The sequence below is a fragment of the Camelina sativa genome, chromosome 17 (genome assembly GCF_030686135.1).
Source record: "Camelina sativa cultivar CO46 ecotype springtype chromosome 17, ASM3068613v1".
Lineage (NCBI taxonomy): Eukaryota > Viridiplantae > Streptophyta > Magnoliopsida > Brassicales > Brassicaceae > Camelina > Camelina sativa.
This window is the reverse complement of record NC_141896.1, coordinates 15,152,943-15,168,719: the sequence shown is the minus strand read 5'-3', so window position 1 is coordinate 15,168,719 and position 15,777 is coordinate 15,152,943. Positions and strand designations below refer to the sequence as shown.

Below are 15,777 nucleotides of genomic sequence, written 5' to 3'. Positions count from 1 at the left end.
ATCTTGTAATCACCCTTAATATAAAAAATTGGAATTATGGCATATTAAAATATGGCTCATGTCATAAAAATTTATGAAATATCTTATACTATATCTCACATTAAATTTTGAATAAAATTCATGGAAGAAAAATGTGTCAAATTTAATGTTTTTTAGATTCGATATATTATATCTATTTTCTAATCATTTTAAAATAAATACTATAATTACCATTAAATTATTTTGTGAAACTATTGTTTCCTCTTATTTCATGGGGGTGATTAAGCAATTTATGTTATTTTTATTTTCTTTTAGTACATACGTTTTAAAGACAGTCAAACTGTAACTTATAGAATATTAATTATAATTTAATTTTATCTGAGTTTTGTCTTTAATACAATATATATATGATTATTGGATACAATGTGATTTTTTAAATATATTAGAACATATTTTATATTTTTAAATTAGTCTGTCATAAATTAATTTGGCTTCAATTTATATTTTAAAAGTATGAAAACTTTTTTTTTGTTTTAATGGTTAGATCAGTAGTTTCAATTTTTATCTGAGTTTTGTCTTTAATTACAATATATATGATTATTGAATACAATATGATTTTTAAAATATATTAGTACATATTCTATATTTTAAAATTAGTCTATCATAAATGAACTTGGTTTCAATTTTTACATTAAAGTATGAAAACTTTTTTGTTTTAATTGGTTTGATTAGTAGTTTTATTTTTTAAGTTATATGGTATCTGCTTTCATTAGAAAATATATATATGTTTAAAACTAAAAAGTTGGAAGAAATATATTTTTGTGACAATGTGATTTTTGTTTTTTAAAGCTATACACTATAAAGATATAAATAAAATAACGTATGTAAAAATGTTTAATTTATGATTAGTGAGAAAGACATATGTCACAAATATAGAGCGCCAAGTGTCGCATTGGCAGGCAAAGTTAAAAAAAAACCATTCTCATATTATATAAGATTTACTCACTTGGCAAAAAGAAAAAAAAAAATACTAAACTAGCTTCTTCATTATTAGAACTTGTGACAAACAACTAGAAATGATCTTACTTCTTAGGCATGGATGTCCAACACAAACAAGTTGGATATGCGGTTAGGCTCATAGGAGGTATCACTTCTATATCACTTCCAGAGTATCCCTAGATCCTAATTATCTATGATCGAATCTGTAAATCATGATCGTCATCGTTTTGGCTTAGATTATCTGATCCATTCTTTTAGGAGTCATAAAAAGCTTTATATCCACAGATGGCGGCAAATTTCAGATGTTAAAACCCAGTTTGTTGTGATTTAAAACTATAATACATAAATGCGGATCAAAGCTTCCGTAAATAACACAAAGATCGAGCTAGTTCATATTAGACATAAAAACAAAAAGAAAAAAAAAAAAAACATGATATGTGTTCATATCAAAGAAGAAAATGACATTCCACTTTTTGGTGATTATAACTGAAAGTTAAAAACCTTGCGTTTTAAGAAATCAATGAATAGGGAGGCTTCATTTGCGCGTCTCTCAAACACTGTTGCTCCTTTTGTAAATATTGAATGAATGTTGTGTGTATATTAACAACTGCCTTGCGGCGTTTATATACAAGACTCGATGACTCGATGAACCCTAAACGTGGAGTGCCCACCAAGTAAATACACAAGTCGGTTTATACAATAAATATCGAGGCCCAATATACAACACAGCCCAATACTCCCCCTCAAGATGGAGCGTGTAGATCACAAACGCCCAACTTGGACATTAGATTACTAAACTGAACTTTTCCCAATGCTTTAGTTAAAAGATCAGCCAACTGCTCCTTAGTACCGATATGAGCAGTTGTAAGAACTCCGCTTTTGATGGCATCACGTACCGATGACAAATCGATCTCGATATGTTTCGTTCTTTCATGAAAAACTGGATTAGCAGCAATATAGAGAGCAGACTTACTATCACAAAAGAGGCGAGAAGGTCCAGTTGGTGGGAAACCCAAATCTTTAAAGAGTTGTCGTAACCACATTATCTCACGCGTGGCAATAGACATTGCTCGATACTCGGCTTCACAAGACGACTGCGACACCACCTTTTGTTTCTTAGTCTTCCAAGAGATAGGAGACCCACCAAGCAAAGGCAACATATGCGGTTAAAGAACGACGAGACAGCGGACAAGTCCCCCAATCGTGCATCGCAGTAAACCGAGAGTTGCAAGTCTGCACGAGAACTAAGTAAAATACCTTGTCCAGCTGTTCCTTTAAGATAAGATACAACACGTAATGCAGCATCCATATGCCTCTCTCTCGGCTTCTGCATAATTGGGACAAGATGTGAACAGAATAAGAAAGATCAGGTCGAGTATTGGCAAGATAAATGAGACGACCAACGAGTCTTCGATACGATGCGGGCTCCGGAATGTAAGGACTATTATCCGTAGCTAAGTGATGATTTTGCTCCATCGGTGTAGCAGCAGGTCGTGAACCCAGCAACCTTGTTTCACTGACAATATCCAAAGCATATTTTCTTTGTGTCAACATAAAACCTTCTTCATTACGGGCAATCTCAATGCCGAGAAAAATATTTAAGTTTTCCCAAATCTTTCATACGAAAACACTCTCCGAGATATGTCTTAAACTTACGAATGGCCTCACCATCATTACCACAAACAACGAGATCATCAACGTAAACTAAAACTCGAATCTCTACACTTCCACGTGTGTAAGTAAACAAAGAGTAGTCAGAATAGGAGCTGAACAAAACCGGCCTTAGTGAGAGCCGTAGAGAGCTTTTCATACCAACATCGCGGTGCTTGTCGCAAACCATAAAGAGATTTTTGTAAGCGAAGCACTTTATTCGGAGCTGAATTGTAAAACCTTGCGGAAGCTTGATATACACCTCTTCACGGAGATCACCATGGAGGGAAAGCGTTGTGCACATCCATTTGATGCACTTCCCAATTATTTGCCGCCACAATGCGTAACAATGCGTGAACCGTTGTCATTTTGACAACCGGTGCAAAAGTTTCAGAAAAATCCTCACCAGCAACTTGTCGATTTCCCAACACCACAAGCCTTGCCTTATATCGTTCAATACTCCCATTAGAGTGATACTTGATTTTTGTAAACCCACATTGTGTCGAGAGAAACCTGTCCCTGGAGGCAAGTCTGCAGCACTAAATGTGTTTGTTTCTTCAAGGGCTCCAACCTCTTTACCCATAGCATTCGTCCAACGTTTATCTTTGATAGCCTCTTTAAAACTTCGTGGTTCCACAGCCGCACTCACGGCTGCAAGAAACGCCTGATGCAAAGATGAAAACCGGGCATCAGTGATAAAATCAATGAGAGGATAGAGTGAATTACCTTGGACCGTGTCTGCGAGGATCGCTGATGGAGAGATCGGGAAGAACGTGATTATCGGAGTTATTTGCCACTGCATTATATAACACATAATCTTTCAAACGAACAGACGATATCTTTTGACGTTTGCCCTGTCCCATTTCAGGTTCAGGCTGCGAAACAACATTGTTGTGATCACTAACACCAGTATCTTCAACAACCAGCCCCGGACTACCCGGTAAAATAGGTCCAACTTCGAGGATGGCACCATCAAGCTCGGCTGGACTGACTTCCCGTACTTTGGGTTCAACAACATTAACAAGCAAGCCACTATCCTGGATACTCCCCCTGTCGGTGGAGTTACTGACACTCCCCCTGTTTCCAACAGGCTCCGACCTATCCATAATCCAGTCAGTGTCACATGTGTTAAATGTAACACCATGAGGCAACGCTGGTTCCAACTGAACGAAAAGGGAAATTCACCCTCCTTGAATATAACATCACGAGAGACAAAAAATCATTAGTATCCAAATCATATAGTTTCCAACCTTTCTTTCCGTACGGATATCCCACAAACACACACTTTCTACTACAAGGAACAAACTTGTCTTTGTCCCGTATCTGCTTATGTGCATAGCACAAGGAACCGAACACCCGCAAGTCATCATACACCGGTTGTTCTCCAAACAACACTTCATGAGGACATTTATTGTGAAGTAACTTTGTTGGCGTCAAATTGATAACATGTGCCACCGTTAATATCGCTTCTCCCCAAAACTTTGTAGGCAAGTTTGCTTGAAATAACAAGGATCTTGCGACATTGAGGAGATGACGATGCTTTCTTTCCACTCTCCCATTTTGTTGTGGTGTTCCTACACAAGTTGTTTGATGCACAATCCCTTTTTCTCTAAAGAAAGAAGACAAACAAAGAAACTCTGTTCCATTATCGCTTCTCACCATCTTAACTGCCTTCCCAAACTGTTTTTCGGAGTATGCACAAAAATTTTGGAGAACACTCCTAACTTTCTGATTTTTCTAACAACAAGAACGTCCACACCGTTCGGGAAAAATCATCCAAGATTGTCAAAAAATAAGCTGCGCCATTAGAGGCTTTAATACGGTACGGACCCCATACATCGACATGGATTAAAGAAAAACACTCGCTTGTTTTATTAATACTATCAGAGAACATCTCTCTAGTTTGCTTAGCCCGAAAACATGTCTCACAATGACTTGGACTAGCAGAAACGAAACACCAGAAAATAAAGGCATAGTAGATAAAACTGAATATGAAGGATGTCCCAACCGCTGATGCCACAAAACTTCATCAACTCTCCGAACTGTCTTGTTTACACGAGCAGTTTTTACATCTGTAAAATAATAAACTCCATCACGTTCTGTCCTGGCTCCAATCAGCGTCCTCAAAAACCGGTCCTGTAAAACACACACCGCATCGGTGAAAAAGGCAAAACAGTTAGAATGCTTCAAAAGCTTCGAAACCGAAAACTAACGTGCAATTCAAGTCGGTACATATAACACTTCATATAAACTAATACGATCTGACAAACGAAACACCCCCGTTTGTGTCGACAAAGTTGTACTTCCATCTGCAAAACCAATTGTATACGGAGAAGTATTTTTGAGATTTGACAGAACGACAAATCTCCCGTCATGTGGTGTGATGCTCCTGTATCAAGAATCACATCTCCATATTTCTTACCGATTAGCTTATCACTCCCACCATTGGATTTTTCTTTGAGCATCTGCGAGAGTGCTTGCAACATTTGCTCGGAGTTAGGTCCGCGGGGGGTTCCGTTAGGATGTGGACTTGTTGCATACGCAACATTTACTTGACCTCTTCCTCGTCCACCAAGTTGACCACCGTGACCACCTCTTCGTGATGGCCACGTCCTCCGCGACCTTCCTCTCTCTGAAAACCATTCGGGATACCCCACGATCTGCCAGCAAGAGCTCTTTTCATGCCCAGCTCTACCGCAGTTAGAACAGAGCCGATCACGTCCTCTGTTTCCACCGGAGACTTGTACTCCAAAATTACCTCCGTCACGGGATTCACGACGAGCTCCACTTGATTCACCGTGTCCTTGCTCTAGACGAGTCACGAACCCAACAGCTTCATGTTGTTGTTCACGAGCTTTAGCAGAGTTGAGTCTATCTTCTTCTCGGATAACTTTGCTATATGCCTTTCCGAGATCCGGCAACACGTCCGCTTCAATGATGGCAGTCACGACCATGCCCAAACCTTGACTCGTCTAGCCCCATCACGAATTGGTGAACTCGTTCTTCTTCTCTCTCCTTTTCATACGTTGCCGCTGCTCCACATGTACACGCCGGTAGAGGGTCGATATGTTTGGAGTTCTTCCCAACATCTTAGCAAGCCTACCATAGTAGTCAATTACCGCTTGCCCATCTTGTTTACACGACGCCAGCTTAGCCAGCTTAGCCATCAACTGATGCACACGCACCTTGTTCCCGACGGAGAACCGCTCCTTCAGATTTTCCCACAACTTGTGAGCATCGTTGATGAATGTCACCGTCGATCTCTGACGTCCTCAACCACCCAACTATCATCGAGTTCACGCTCAACCACGAGTCCAGATCCGCATGTCCCTCACACGGCTTTTTCAGACTCCCGTCGATGAAGCCCGTCTTTCTCTTTGCTTGTAAAGCATTCAACATCTCCATAGCCCACTCGTTATAGTTATCACCCTTTAGTTGCACCGAGGTGATGAGAGCCCCTGGGTTATCGGATGAAAACACAGAGTAAGGAGACACAGCTACACCTTTGTCACCGGTCACGCCGGTCGCGACAATCTTTTTACTATCGTCACCCATCGTACGAACAAGAAACTTTCGGAACTTCCGAACAAGAAACGAAAAAGAAAAGAAAACTCAAGAAATTTAGAAGCTTAGATCGAATTAGGAGGATGTATGCTCTGATACCATGTAAATATTGAATGAATGTTGTGTGTGTTATTAACAACTGCCTTGCGGCGTTTATATACAAGACTCGATGACTCGATGAACCCTAAACGTGGAGTGCCCACCAAGTAAATACACAAGTCGGTTTATACAATACAATATCGAGGCCCAATATACAACACAGCCCAATACCTTTGAATCTGACGAAAGAACAACAAATCACCTGTCACAATCAAGAAAACAAGCGTGAACAACCGTGACACCATCGGACTCAACAGCCATCGGCATCTTCCTCTTCACCGCTATTTCCACTGATGTGCAGACCCCATGTAATACAAAGAACCAAGTAACTTCCCATGTAGGCGTCTCACGGTTTATGTAGAAGTATACAAGCTCGTGAACCAAACCAGAGAAGACGAATGTCGTGAAACGCCCTATGAACCTTGCCCAATTGGTGGACCCCATTTGGTGCTGCCATACTGAACACACCGGAAAATAGATGCATGGTCGGTAAATAGCCGAGACCATGAGGTTCCAACGGCGACCCCAGAAATCTTGAAGAGACGTGGCTAAGTATGGTTTATTAAAATGTGGCTCCAGGTCGCATCCAAGAATGATGGTTAGCAAAGCGTTGACGATGGTTAAAAGAACGTCCAACACCAGGTATAGATGCAATGGATGGAGACATCGTAGAAGAATTGGAGGCAAAAAAATTTTGTATAGTTACGAACGTTTAACAACACCCCCAAAAATGCAACTTTACTAGGGAAAACCCATTTGGGTACATGCTTTTGAGAGTTAGGGTTTTCTTGAAGCTTGATGGGGAAGCAAGTGAAGCATATGAATCGGAAAAGATTTTTGGGAAGTGGTACAAGAGGACCTTTGTCAAAAGCAAATAGGATTAGCTTTAAATTGGCAAGTATAGAGAGGCAAAACGCTGTAGTAGAAGAGAAAACAGTAAAGAAGAAGAACAAAGGAAGAACAAGAAAAAGAACACAGACGGGAAGAACAAAGAGTAATCGATAAACACCACTTTTGATCTTGGATGGTACGTAGTAACAGTAAGACACAGAGATTATTGCAGAAACCCATACTTTGACGAAGCTCTTGAGTTCTTCCTCCATCGCTCTGTTCTTTTATTTTTTTTTAGTTTTTTGTGCGTTGCTCAGTTTCTGCAATATAACCTAGGTCTGGCTAAGTTTTAACCTGGTTGTTTGGCGTGTCCAAAAAGTAATCGAATTGAAGAGAAAATTAGGAATGTGGTTTACAGGTCAAACAATGAAGAACAAGGTTTGCTTCTACGTAATCTGTCTTTTGACTTCTGATTTCCTTCTCTAATTGCTGGCTCTTGTCTTATTTGTACTCCGTCTCGTTTGAACCGCATCGGTCAGGACTGCAAGACTATGCGCTTTGATTCCACCAACTACTTCAACGACCATGAAGGTCAAACATATATGATTATCACAGTTGCAGGCTTCTTCTTAGACATTGAGCGATCCTCATTGTATTTCAGAGATTGTTTTGACATTATGAAACTCACAAGTAGTTTCTAGTCTCATTATATTTCTTGATTGCTTAAACTAAAAACTTTCAATTAGAACCAATGAGAGAGAGAGAGAGCACTCCTACTACCTACTGAAGTCATATATTTTCTCTGTCTATAGGGAAATACAAAAGCAAGTGAAACCGTGGGTAAAAGAAAAAACTATAAATAAGGGTGAAAAGCCCAATAATTATCTATTGGGCCTTCACGAAAAGCCAAACAATAAAACGCGCGTGTATCACACAGGTAGAGTGACACCAGTGATCGTCACCGGTAAATTAGTTGGCAACTCACTCCGCCTGCTCTTCGATAACTCCGAGGAACCGCCTCTCTCTCTCTCACTCCTTAAATCACATTTCTCTCTCTCTCTGGCATTGTGATTAACGAAATTGGGAAAAAAATGTCTCGTCTTCTCCAAACACCCTTCTTACCCTCCGTGTCTCTCCCCACAAAAACACGATCGTCCGTTCCGGGTTTCCGGGTAAAGCCCCGGACCATCCCAATCCAAGCAAAGATCCGAGAAATCTTCATGCCTGCACTAAGTTCCACGATGACCGAAGGCAAAATCGTCTCTTGGGTTAAATCCGAAGGCGATAAGCTCAACAAAGGAGAGAGTGTTGTCGTTGTTGAGTCCGATAAAGCTGATATGGACGTTGAGACTTTCTACGACGGTTACCTCGCTGCAATCATGGTTGAAGAAGGTGGTGTTGCTCCCGTTGGTTCAGCTATTGCTTTGTTAGCTGAGACTGAGGATGAGATCGCTGATGCTAAGGCTAAAGCTTCCGGTGGTGGTGATTCTAAGCCTCCTCCTCCTCCTCCGGCTTCTCCTCCGACTCCTGCAGTTGAATCACCTGTGTCTGTTGAGAAGAAGGTTGCGGCTCCCGTGTCGGTTAAGGCTGTGGCTGCGTCTTCGGTGCATCCGGCGTCTGAAGGAGGGAAGAGGATTGTTGCGTCTCCGTATGCTAAGAAGTTAGCTAAGGAATTGAAGGTTGAGTTGGCTGGTTTGGTTGGAAGTGGACCGATGGGAAGGATTGTGGCTAAAGATGTTGAGGCGGTTTCAGCTGGAGGAGGAGTTCAAGCTGCCGCAGCTGTTAAGGAGGTAGCGGCAGCTCCTGGTGTGGAGCTCGGATCGGTGGTTCCGTTTACGACAATGCAGGGTGCTGTGAGTAGGAATATGGTGGAGAGTCTTGCGGTTCCTACTTTTAGAGTCGGATACACGATCACTACTGATGCTCTTGATGCTCTCTACAAGAAGGTGAGTAAGTTCTGAAAATTAGGTTGGTTGACATGATAGGAAACTGGAATAGATTGGTTGATGAGAATAATACAAATGGATGGAAATTTTATGAACTTTATGATAGAAAATTTGAAGAAGATTGTAGCTTTAAGGGTTGCACTTTTGTTACCTATATAATCAATCGTTCACCACTGATTTGGGGGTCTCGTTTTGTCCAAGGTTTATATGTTGGCCAATAGATAGCTCAGAAGCACACACTGAGTTCGAACAGTAAGTTTATGTATTGATTTGTATTGTATTGTTTTCTTTGGTTTAGATTAAGTCGAAAGGTGTGACAATGACGGCACTCCTAGCAAAGGCAACTGCACTCGCACTGGCAAAACATCCAGTTGTAAATTCTTCCTGTAGAGATGGTAACAGTTTTGTGTATAACAGTAGCATCAACGTTGCTGTTGCTGTTGCTATTGATGGTGGTCTGATCACTCCGGTGCTTCAGAACGCTGATAAGGTTCTTTTCTTTTGTATGCTTTATAACAGGTTTTGAGTTTTATTCTGTCTTCAAAACCGGTATATAACAGATTGTTCTCTCTTTTGTAAATAGGTTGACATTTATTCGTTGTCTAGAAAATGGAAAGAATTGGTTGATAAGGCCCGAGCCAAGCAGCTACAGCCTCAGGAGTACAACACTGGTAAACCTAATACTAGAATATACAAGTGATTTTGAGTTTGAGATTTTGCAACGGAAATGTTTGTTAAGTAGGTTCATAATCAGTTGTCAACATTGTTTGAGACTTGATACTTTTTTTCTCCTTCAGGAACCTTCACTCTATCTAACCTTGGAATGTTTGGCGTCGATCGGTTTGATGCCATTCTACCCCCTGGAACTGTAAGTGCTTTTTACTCTACGTATTTTTTTATTTATTTTATATTATATACATTAATGTAGTTTCTAAAACTATTTAGCGTATATCTTTTAGCCTAATAATTATGCTAAGGAATAACAGCTCAATGAGTTTTTTTTGTTGTCTATGATCAATGAAGGGAGCAATTATGGCTGTAGGAGCATCTCAACCTTCAACGGTTGCTACTAAAGACGGACGCATTGGCATGAAAAACCAGATGCAGGTAAATCTTATTATCAACCATCGTTAGACCTTGGTCATCTTCTCCTTTTGTCTTCATGAAATCGTCTCGAGTTGTCCTGGGAACTTGTCACTGATGACTGAACACTTGCAAACCCACAGGTGAATGTGACAGCAGATCATCGTGTCATCTATGGTGCTGATCTCGCACAGTTCTTGCAAACATTGGCAAGCATTATTGAGGACCCAAAGGACCTGACATTTTAGGCCAAATGACTGCTTTTCGCATCCCAGTCTTCTCTGATTTTGATTTCATGGGAGCTTGTATTTCTGCGGTAATCAATTTCTTTGATAGAGTCGACCTTTCAAGAGTAATGTTGAACATAATCATTTCTTTGTTTTGAGCTATCTTTGCAACATTTGGCGCATTGAAAGGCCTTCTCACATGATTTTCCCACTGACTTTTTCATATTTATCCACTTCCTGTGATGAATCTAATATGGACTGATAATATTAAACCACAACTCTGAATGCATTAGATCCTTCTTGTTTATCAGCATCTCTAAAATGGAGATGCAGAGAATAGTGTCTGCCAGAGGAAAGAAATCTCCATATGCTGCTTATACATACAGTAACAAGCAAAAATTTACATCTATCATCTGACACTTTTACTTAGAGTCTTGTGAGCATCTTTAGGACAGTCTTCATCTTTGGCCTTGCCCCAGGAGAGATGTTTATGCAGGCAAGAGCAACACTGAGGGCACGGAGCATCTGCCTTGTTGCTACAGATGATGTTTTACTCACTCTGAGATCAAGAATGTTGTTGCACTGTTCTTGTTGGCTCGAATGACTCTGCACCCACTTAGCCAATTCTCTTCCTTCGCTTACCGCTTGCCTCCCAGTCAACAACTCCAAAAGAATCACCCCAAAGCTGTAGACGTTCCCAGCCATTGTCACCCTCATAGTGTAAGCATACTCTGATGAAAGATTAAAAGTGAAGGATTAAGAGAGTTGATGTTTTTTAGACAAGCCGAAAAACATTTTGCACTCACCTGGTGGAATGTAGCCGATGGTGCCTGCAACTGCTGAGAGGCTGCTGTTGCTTTTGGATGGATCGATTACCTTAAACAGTTCAATGTCCCCTACTAAGGGCTCAGTGAGCGACTTGAGCATAATTTTTTTACTTGAGAGATCAGGTAGAAGGATTGGTTCACGGCCGCTGGATTTGGATCCATGCAAGTAAGAGATCCCCTGAGCTATGCCAACCGCAATACTGTACCTGCTCGTCCAATCAACCACATCACTGGTATGGTTGTGTAGAACATCGTAAAGGGTACGCATGTGAGGAAAGTCATAGATGAGCAAGCATCCTTCTGAATAGAGCACATATGCTAGTGGAACCATTACGTTCGTGTGATGCAGCTTGCCCAACATCTCTAGCTCTTGCTCTAGTTGCTCGCTACTGGCTAGCTGGAAAAGCCTGTCTCTTGTGTTAAGTCTTTTGATAAAGTAACTCGAACCAGAGGGCATGCCTACTCTGTAGTAACTCCAGAACATTGTCTGATGCAGAGCATTTTCTGGATGAGCAACAGCTTCGACAGCTTTGGTGAAGTTGATGTTTGATCTGTGTATAGGGTTTGAAGTGAGAAGCTTTCCATGAATGACCTCGGGGAGAACAGTTGATCCTTCTTCAGCTGGGTCGACTTGCATGTTGTTAACTCCCTTGAAGCGCCTAGAAAGTTTGAGCACGATGAGAGTTGTGATCCCTGCCACGAGAGCAAGAACTCCAAGGACAACAAATATTACAACCATAACTAGTTTGCTTTTCCCAGATTGGCTTCTCTTGATAGAGACTTCATCCTCATTGATTGACTTGATCCCGGGGTTTCCACTGATATTAACTAAAACATTTCGGGTGAACCTTGGCATATCTCCGCTTAGTTGGTTGTTGGAAAGTATAAGCTGCGTGAGAGATATTAAACTGCCAGAAGGAGGGATTTCGCCTGAAAGTTTGTTATTTGACAGATCAAGAACTTCCAAGTTTATAAGTTGAAACAATGAAGTGGGGATAGGCCCTTCAAACATGTTGTAGCTGAGATTCAATGAAATCTGTAACTTTGGTGGCATTACTGGAATCCTACCGCTTAGCCGGTTTTGTCCAAGCTGAAGTTCTATCACATTCTCCAGATCTCCAATGTTTTCAGGTATGGTACCAGTCAGATGATTTCCTTGCAAGTTCATGTTGGAAAGCTTCTTTAGCTGCAAAAGAGAAGGTGGTATGGATCCACTCAGAGAATTCCAGCTGATATTGAGAATCAAGAGGTTAATTAACAATGTGATAGTATCTGGGATTTCTCCGGTAAGCTTGTTTTGCTGCAGTTGTAACACTTGAAGGCGGGTAAGGTTTCCAAATGAAGGAGGTATTATCCCGGAGAACCCGTTCATAGCCAAGTTCAGAAGATTCAAGCTCACAAGGTTTCCAAATGCAGAAGGTATGTGGCCTGTTAAACGGTTGTTGTCCATCTCCAGGTAGGTTAGGTTCTGCAGTGATTCAAACGCAGCTGAGGGCACAGACCCTGTTAGCTTATTGCTTCCAAGTCTCAGCCTAACCAGGCTAGACGAAATGCTTTGTGGTATCCATCCAACAAGTTGATTAGATGACAGATCCACAGAGACGAGTTTAAGCTGTGACAAAAGATCACCTGGAATCGACCCGTTTAGGTAGTTGAAGCTGAGGTCTAAGTTTGCGAGGTTTTTAGTGATCCCTGAAGGGATTACTCCGGTGAATTTGTTACGGTTAGCTGCAAATCTACGCAAAGTTTGGATTCTTGAAAGTGATTCTGGGATTGTCCCGCTAAGATTATTGTTGGAAAGAATTAAACTTTCTAACTTGGAGAGGTTTCCCAATGAACTCGGGATTGAGCCAATAAGATGATTATCACTGAGATCTATCAGCCTTAATTCTTGATAATGTCCGATGCCCTCGGGGATAGTACCGCTCAAATGGTTATCTGAAACCTCGAGCTTCTCAAGACTTTTGGTCAAATTGATCGGAACAGAACCAGTTAAACTGTTGAAGCTAAGATTCAAACTCCTCAACTGAACCAACCCCTCAAAACCATAATCTCGAATGATCCCACTCAACACGTTGTAAGAGATATCAAGAACCGCCAATTTGGAGAAACCGCGGAAACTAGGAGAAGAAGAGAAGTTGTTGGAGCTCAAGTTCAGATGCTTAAACCCAACTAGTCTTTCGCAATTCGTCACAAAACCATCTGGGATTAAGCTTAAACTGTTGTTGGAGACATCAAGAGACTCCAAAGTATGGAGATTGCAGACAACTGGTAAGAAGGAAGAATTGGACAGATCAAAGCCAGAGACAGAGAGGCTAATCACAGAGCCATTGTCTGGCCGGCTGCAAAGAACACCGTTCCATGAACATGGATTCATCTCAGAACCAGGACGGTTCCAATCCGGGATATTAAGGAATCTTGAGAGTTCGATCATTGTGTTTTTCTGGTCCGGAGACAGCTCCGAGAAACATACATGGCAACAAGACCAGAAGATGAAGAAGAGACAGAACATGAACTTACCTGTTTCTGGATGAACATGTATCTTCTTCATCATCTTTCTTGACCCCGGTGATTATTGTTTTCAGGCAAAAAAGGTATGATGAAAAGCTTAACGCGTCAAGATTGCTGAGAAAATTCGATTAGAAAACGGAAACAGACAGGTCAAGGAAAGTGAAGAGAATAGCTAACAGTGTGTACTTTCCGTGTCGTGTTGATTGGGTTGAAGGAGTTGACTTGACTGATGCGTTAACACAAGTCTTTTTCGAGTGAAGCTTTCCCACGTCATCACTCTTTGTTTTTTTTTTTTTTTTTTTTGACAAAAGTGTACGTTCACATTGTTGACCATAATAGTTTACTTTGTTCCTTCTTTTTTCGAGGAAACCGTAGAGAACCCTAATCATTTAAACGTTTTTTAAAAGGAAAAATAGGCCTTCAAAATTTCAAACAAAATGCTTATACATAATTTGAATTGCCTATAATATATAATTCGCTGTCTACAGGAAAAAAGATTATCATATAAAATTGGGTGAATTTGTCTAATAACCAAAACAAAAAAATCATAATAGAAATTAACACTATATTTGAAAAAAATTAGAAGATTATGATTGGAATATAGCAAAATTACTAATTTAGTATTTGTAGGTAGTGGAGGGCATGGTGGCTATTGGTCGGAGGTGTTGGCCGGTGGCCGGCGGCGGTGTCCAGTGGACGGAGGAGATTGCCGGAGGCCGGCGGTTGGAGGAAGTTGCCGGAGGCCAACGGCCGGAGGAGGTGGCCGGAGTTGGTCGCCGGAGATTCTCGCTGGAAGTGGTCGCCAGAGGTTCTCGCTGGAGATGGTCGCTGGAGGTTCTCGCCGGAAATGGTCGCCGGAGGTTCTCGCCGGTGATGTTCACCGGATGTGGTTGCCGGAGGTGGTCGCAGGAGATTCTCGCCGGAAGTTGTCGGCGGTGGTGATGGTCGGTAGTCGGAGGTTGTGATGGTGGTGGTAAGAGGATGGTTGGGGTGTTAGTGATGGTTGGAGGTAGGATGGTGAAGGGTAGAAAATGTCATTAATACATAAAATATAGGTTATATATTAGACACATGGTTAGTGTGGTTAGTTTTTAAATTATAGTATTTTATTTTGGTTATACACTCCAATTCCCATATAAAAATTTTAGGAGTTTTAAAGACGACAAAATATAAAATTGTCAAGCATGTTTTAGAGAAAAAGTTCTATTGTTTTTAATGCAAGTTTTGTTTCAAATTTAATTAGTAGTATTTTCCATAAATAGAAACTTTTTAATAAATTTTATATCTGATTATGCATATTGTGAACTTCACTTAAATCGAATAGTGAGGAATATATGAGGAAACCTTTTTAAAAATTTTACTTTCCTCACAAATCATCTTGATTTTTTTATTGTAGTAAATTCGCAAGTCTACTATTCTATGAAAACTATTTTTCATTCACGTTATGTTCTCCAGAAAAAAACTATAATGAATCTTAATTCGGGCGTTAAATATAGATTTTTATGGAGACACTACTCATGAATTCCAAGAAGCTCTAGAGACTCTAAATTTCATACAAAAATTGGCTTTATGGGATCCAACACTAGAAAATTTTTCTTCTGAATTGAAGCTAGCCAGCCATAACTAAAATTATTTCGCAATTGTTCAGAAAAAAATTTCCAACAAAAATCAAGGATAACATGGCTGTGGGACGATGATCAAAAAACTACCTTCTTCCATCACACTTGTCAAAGTAGAGAAGCAACCATTTTTTTGTTTTTGTCAACAGCTTTATTTGATTAGCCTTAAAACAACCAATGCGAAAAAATATCGTTTACAAATAAACCCAAAAGCAGTTCGGCTCGTATTTTACGTGCCAAATTATCCACTTAAGTATTAGCTTGACGAGAAACTAAAATAAATGAAAAATGAAGAAAAATCTTCTTATCGTTTTGAATCTCTTCTAGGTAGGTTGAGAAGGTGGACCACTCGGTTGGAAAAGATACCATTTTCACCAAATCTAAGCAGTCGGTTACGAACATCACATCTCTCTTGTTTGCTTCCATCATACACTTCATTTTC

At 40.4% G+C, this 15,777-nt stretch overlaps 2 protein-coding genes and 1 pseudogene across 2 annotated transcripts; 1 reads left to right on the top strand and 2 right to left on the bottom strand.

The window, feature by feature from the left end:
- Positions 1-6,416: 6,416 nt before the first annotated feature.
- Positions 6,417-7,394, bottom strand: LOC147923778 (putative long-chain-alcohol O-fatty-acyltransferase 8 pseudogene; annotated as a pseudogene).
- A 663-nt stretch (positions 7,395-8,057) lies between these two features.
- On the top strand, positions 8,058-10,589 carry LOC104759679 (dihydrolipoyllysine-residue acetyltransferase component 5 of pyruvate dehydrogenase complex, chloroplastic). Its single transcript, XM_087495411.1, has 6 exons — positions 8,058-9,068; positions 9,367-9,558; positions 9,652-9,739; positions 9,866-9,936; positions 10,092-10,175; positions 10,295-10,589. Exons 1-6 carry the CDS (start codon positions 8,214-8,216, stop codon positions 10,397-10,399), a joined length of 1,395 nt encoding a protein of 464 aa, XP_087351537.1. The 5' UTR covers positions 8,058-8,213; the 3' UTR covers positions 10,400-10,589.
- A 56-nt stretch (positions 10,590-10,645) lies between these two features.
- On the bottom strand, positions 10,646-14,066 carry LOC104757784 (uncharacterized). The gene is made up of 2 exons (XM_010480573.3): positions 11,185-14,066; positions 10,646-11,109 (listed from the first exon to the last, which is right to left on the bottom strand). The coding sequence occupies exons 1-2, from the start codon at positions 13,757-13,759 to the stop codon at positions 10,805-10,807; spliced, it is 2,880 nt and encodes a 959-aa protein (XP_010478875.1). The 5' UTR covers positions 13,760-14,066; the 3' UTR covers positions 10,646-10,804.
- Between the last annotated feature and the right edge of the window lie 1,711 nt (positions 14,067-15,777).

Coding starts and splice junctions, on each gene's coding strand:
- LOC104759679 (XM_087495411.1), top strand. CDS start 8,214: ATGTCTCGTCTTCTCCAAACACCCTTCTTACCCTCCGTGTCTCTCCCC. Junction 9,069..9,366: donor TTGATGCTCTCTACAAGAAG/GTGAGTAAGTTC, acceptor TCTTTGGTTTAG/ATTAAGTCGAAAGGTGTGAC. Junction 10,176..10,294: donor GCATGAAAAACCAGATGCAG/GTAAATCTTATT, acceptor GCAAACCCACAG/GTGAATGTGACAGCAGATCA.
- LOC104757784 (XM_010480573.3), bottom strand. CDS start 13,759: ATGATGAAGAAGATACATGTTCATCCAGAAACAGGTAAGTTCATGTTC. Junction 11,110..11,184: donor CATCGGCTACATTCCACCAG/GTGAGTGCAAAA, acceptor ATCTTTCATCAG/AGTATGCTTACACTATGAGG.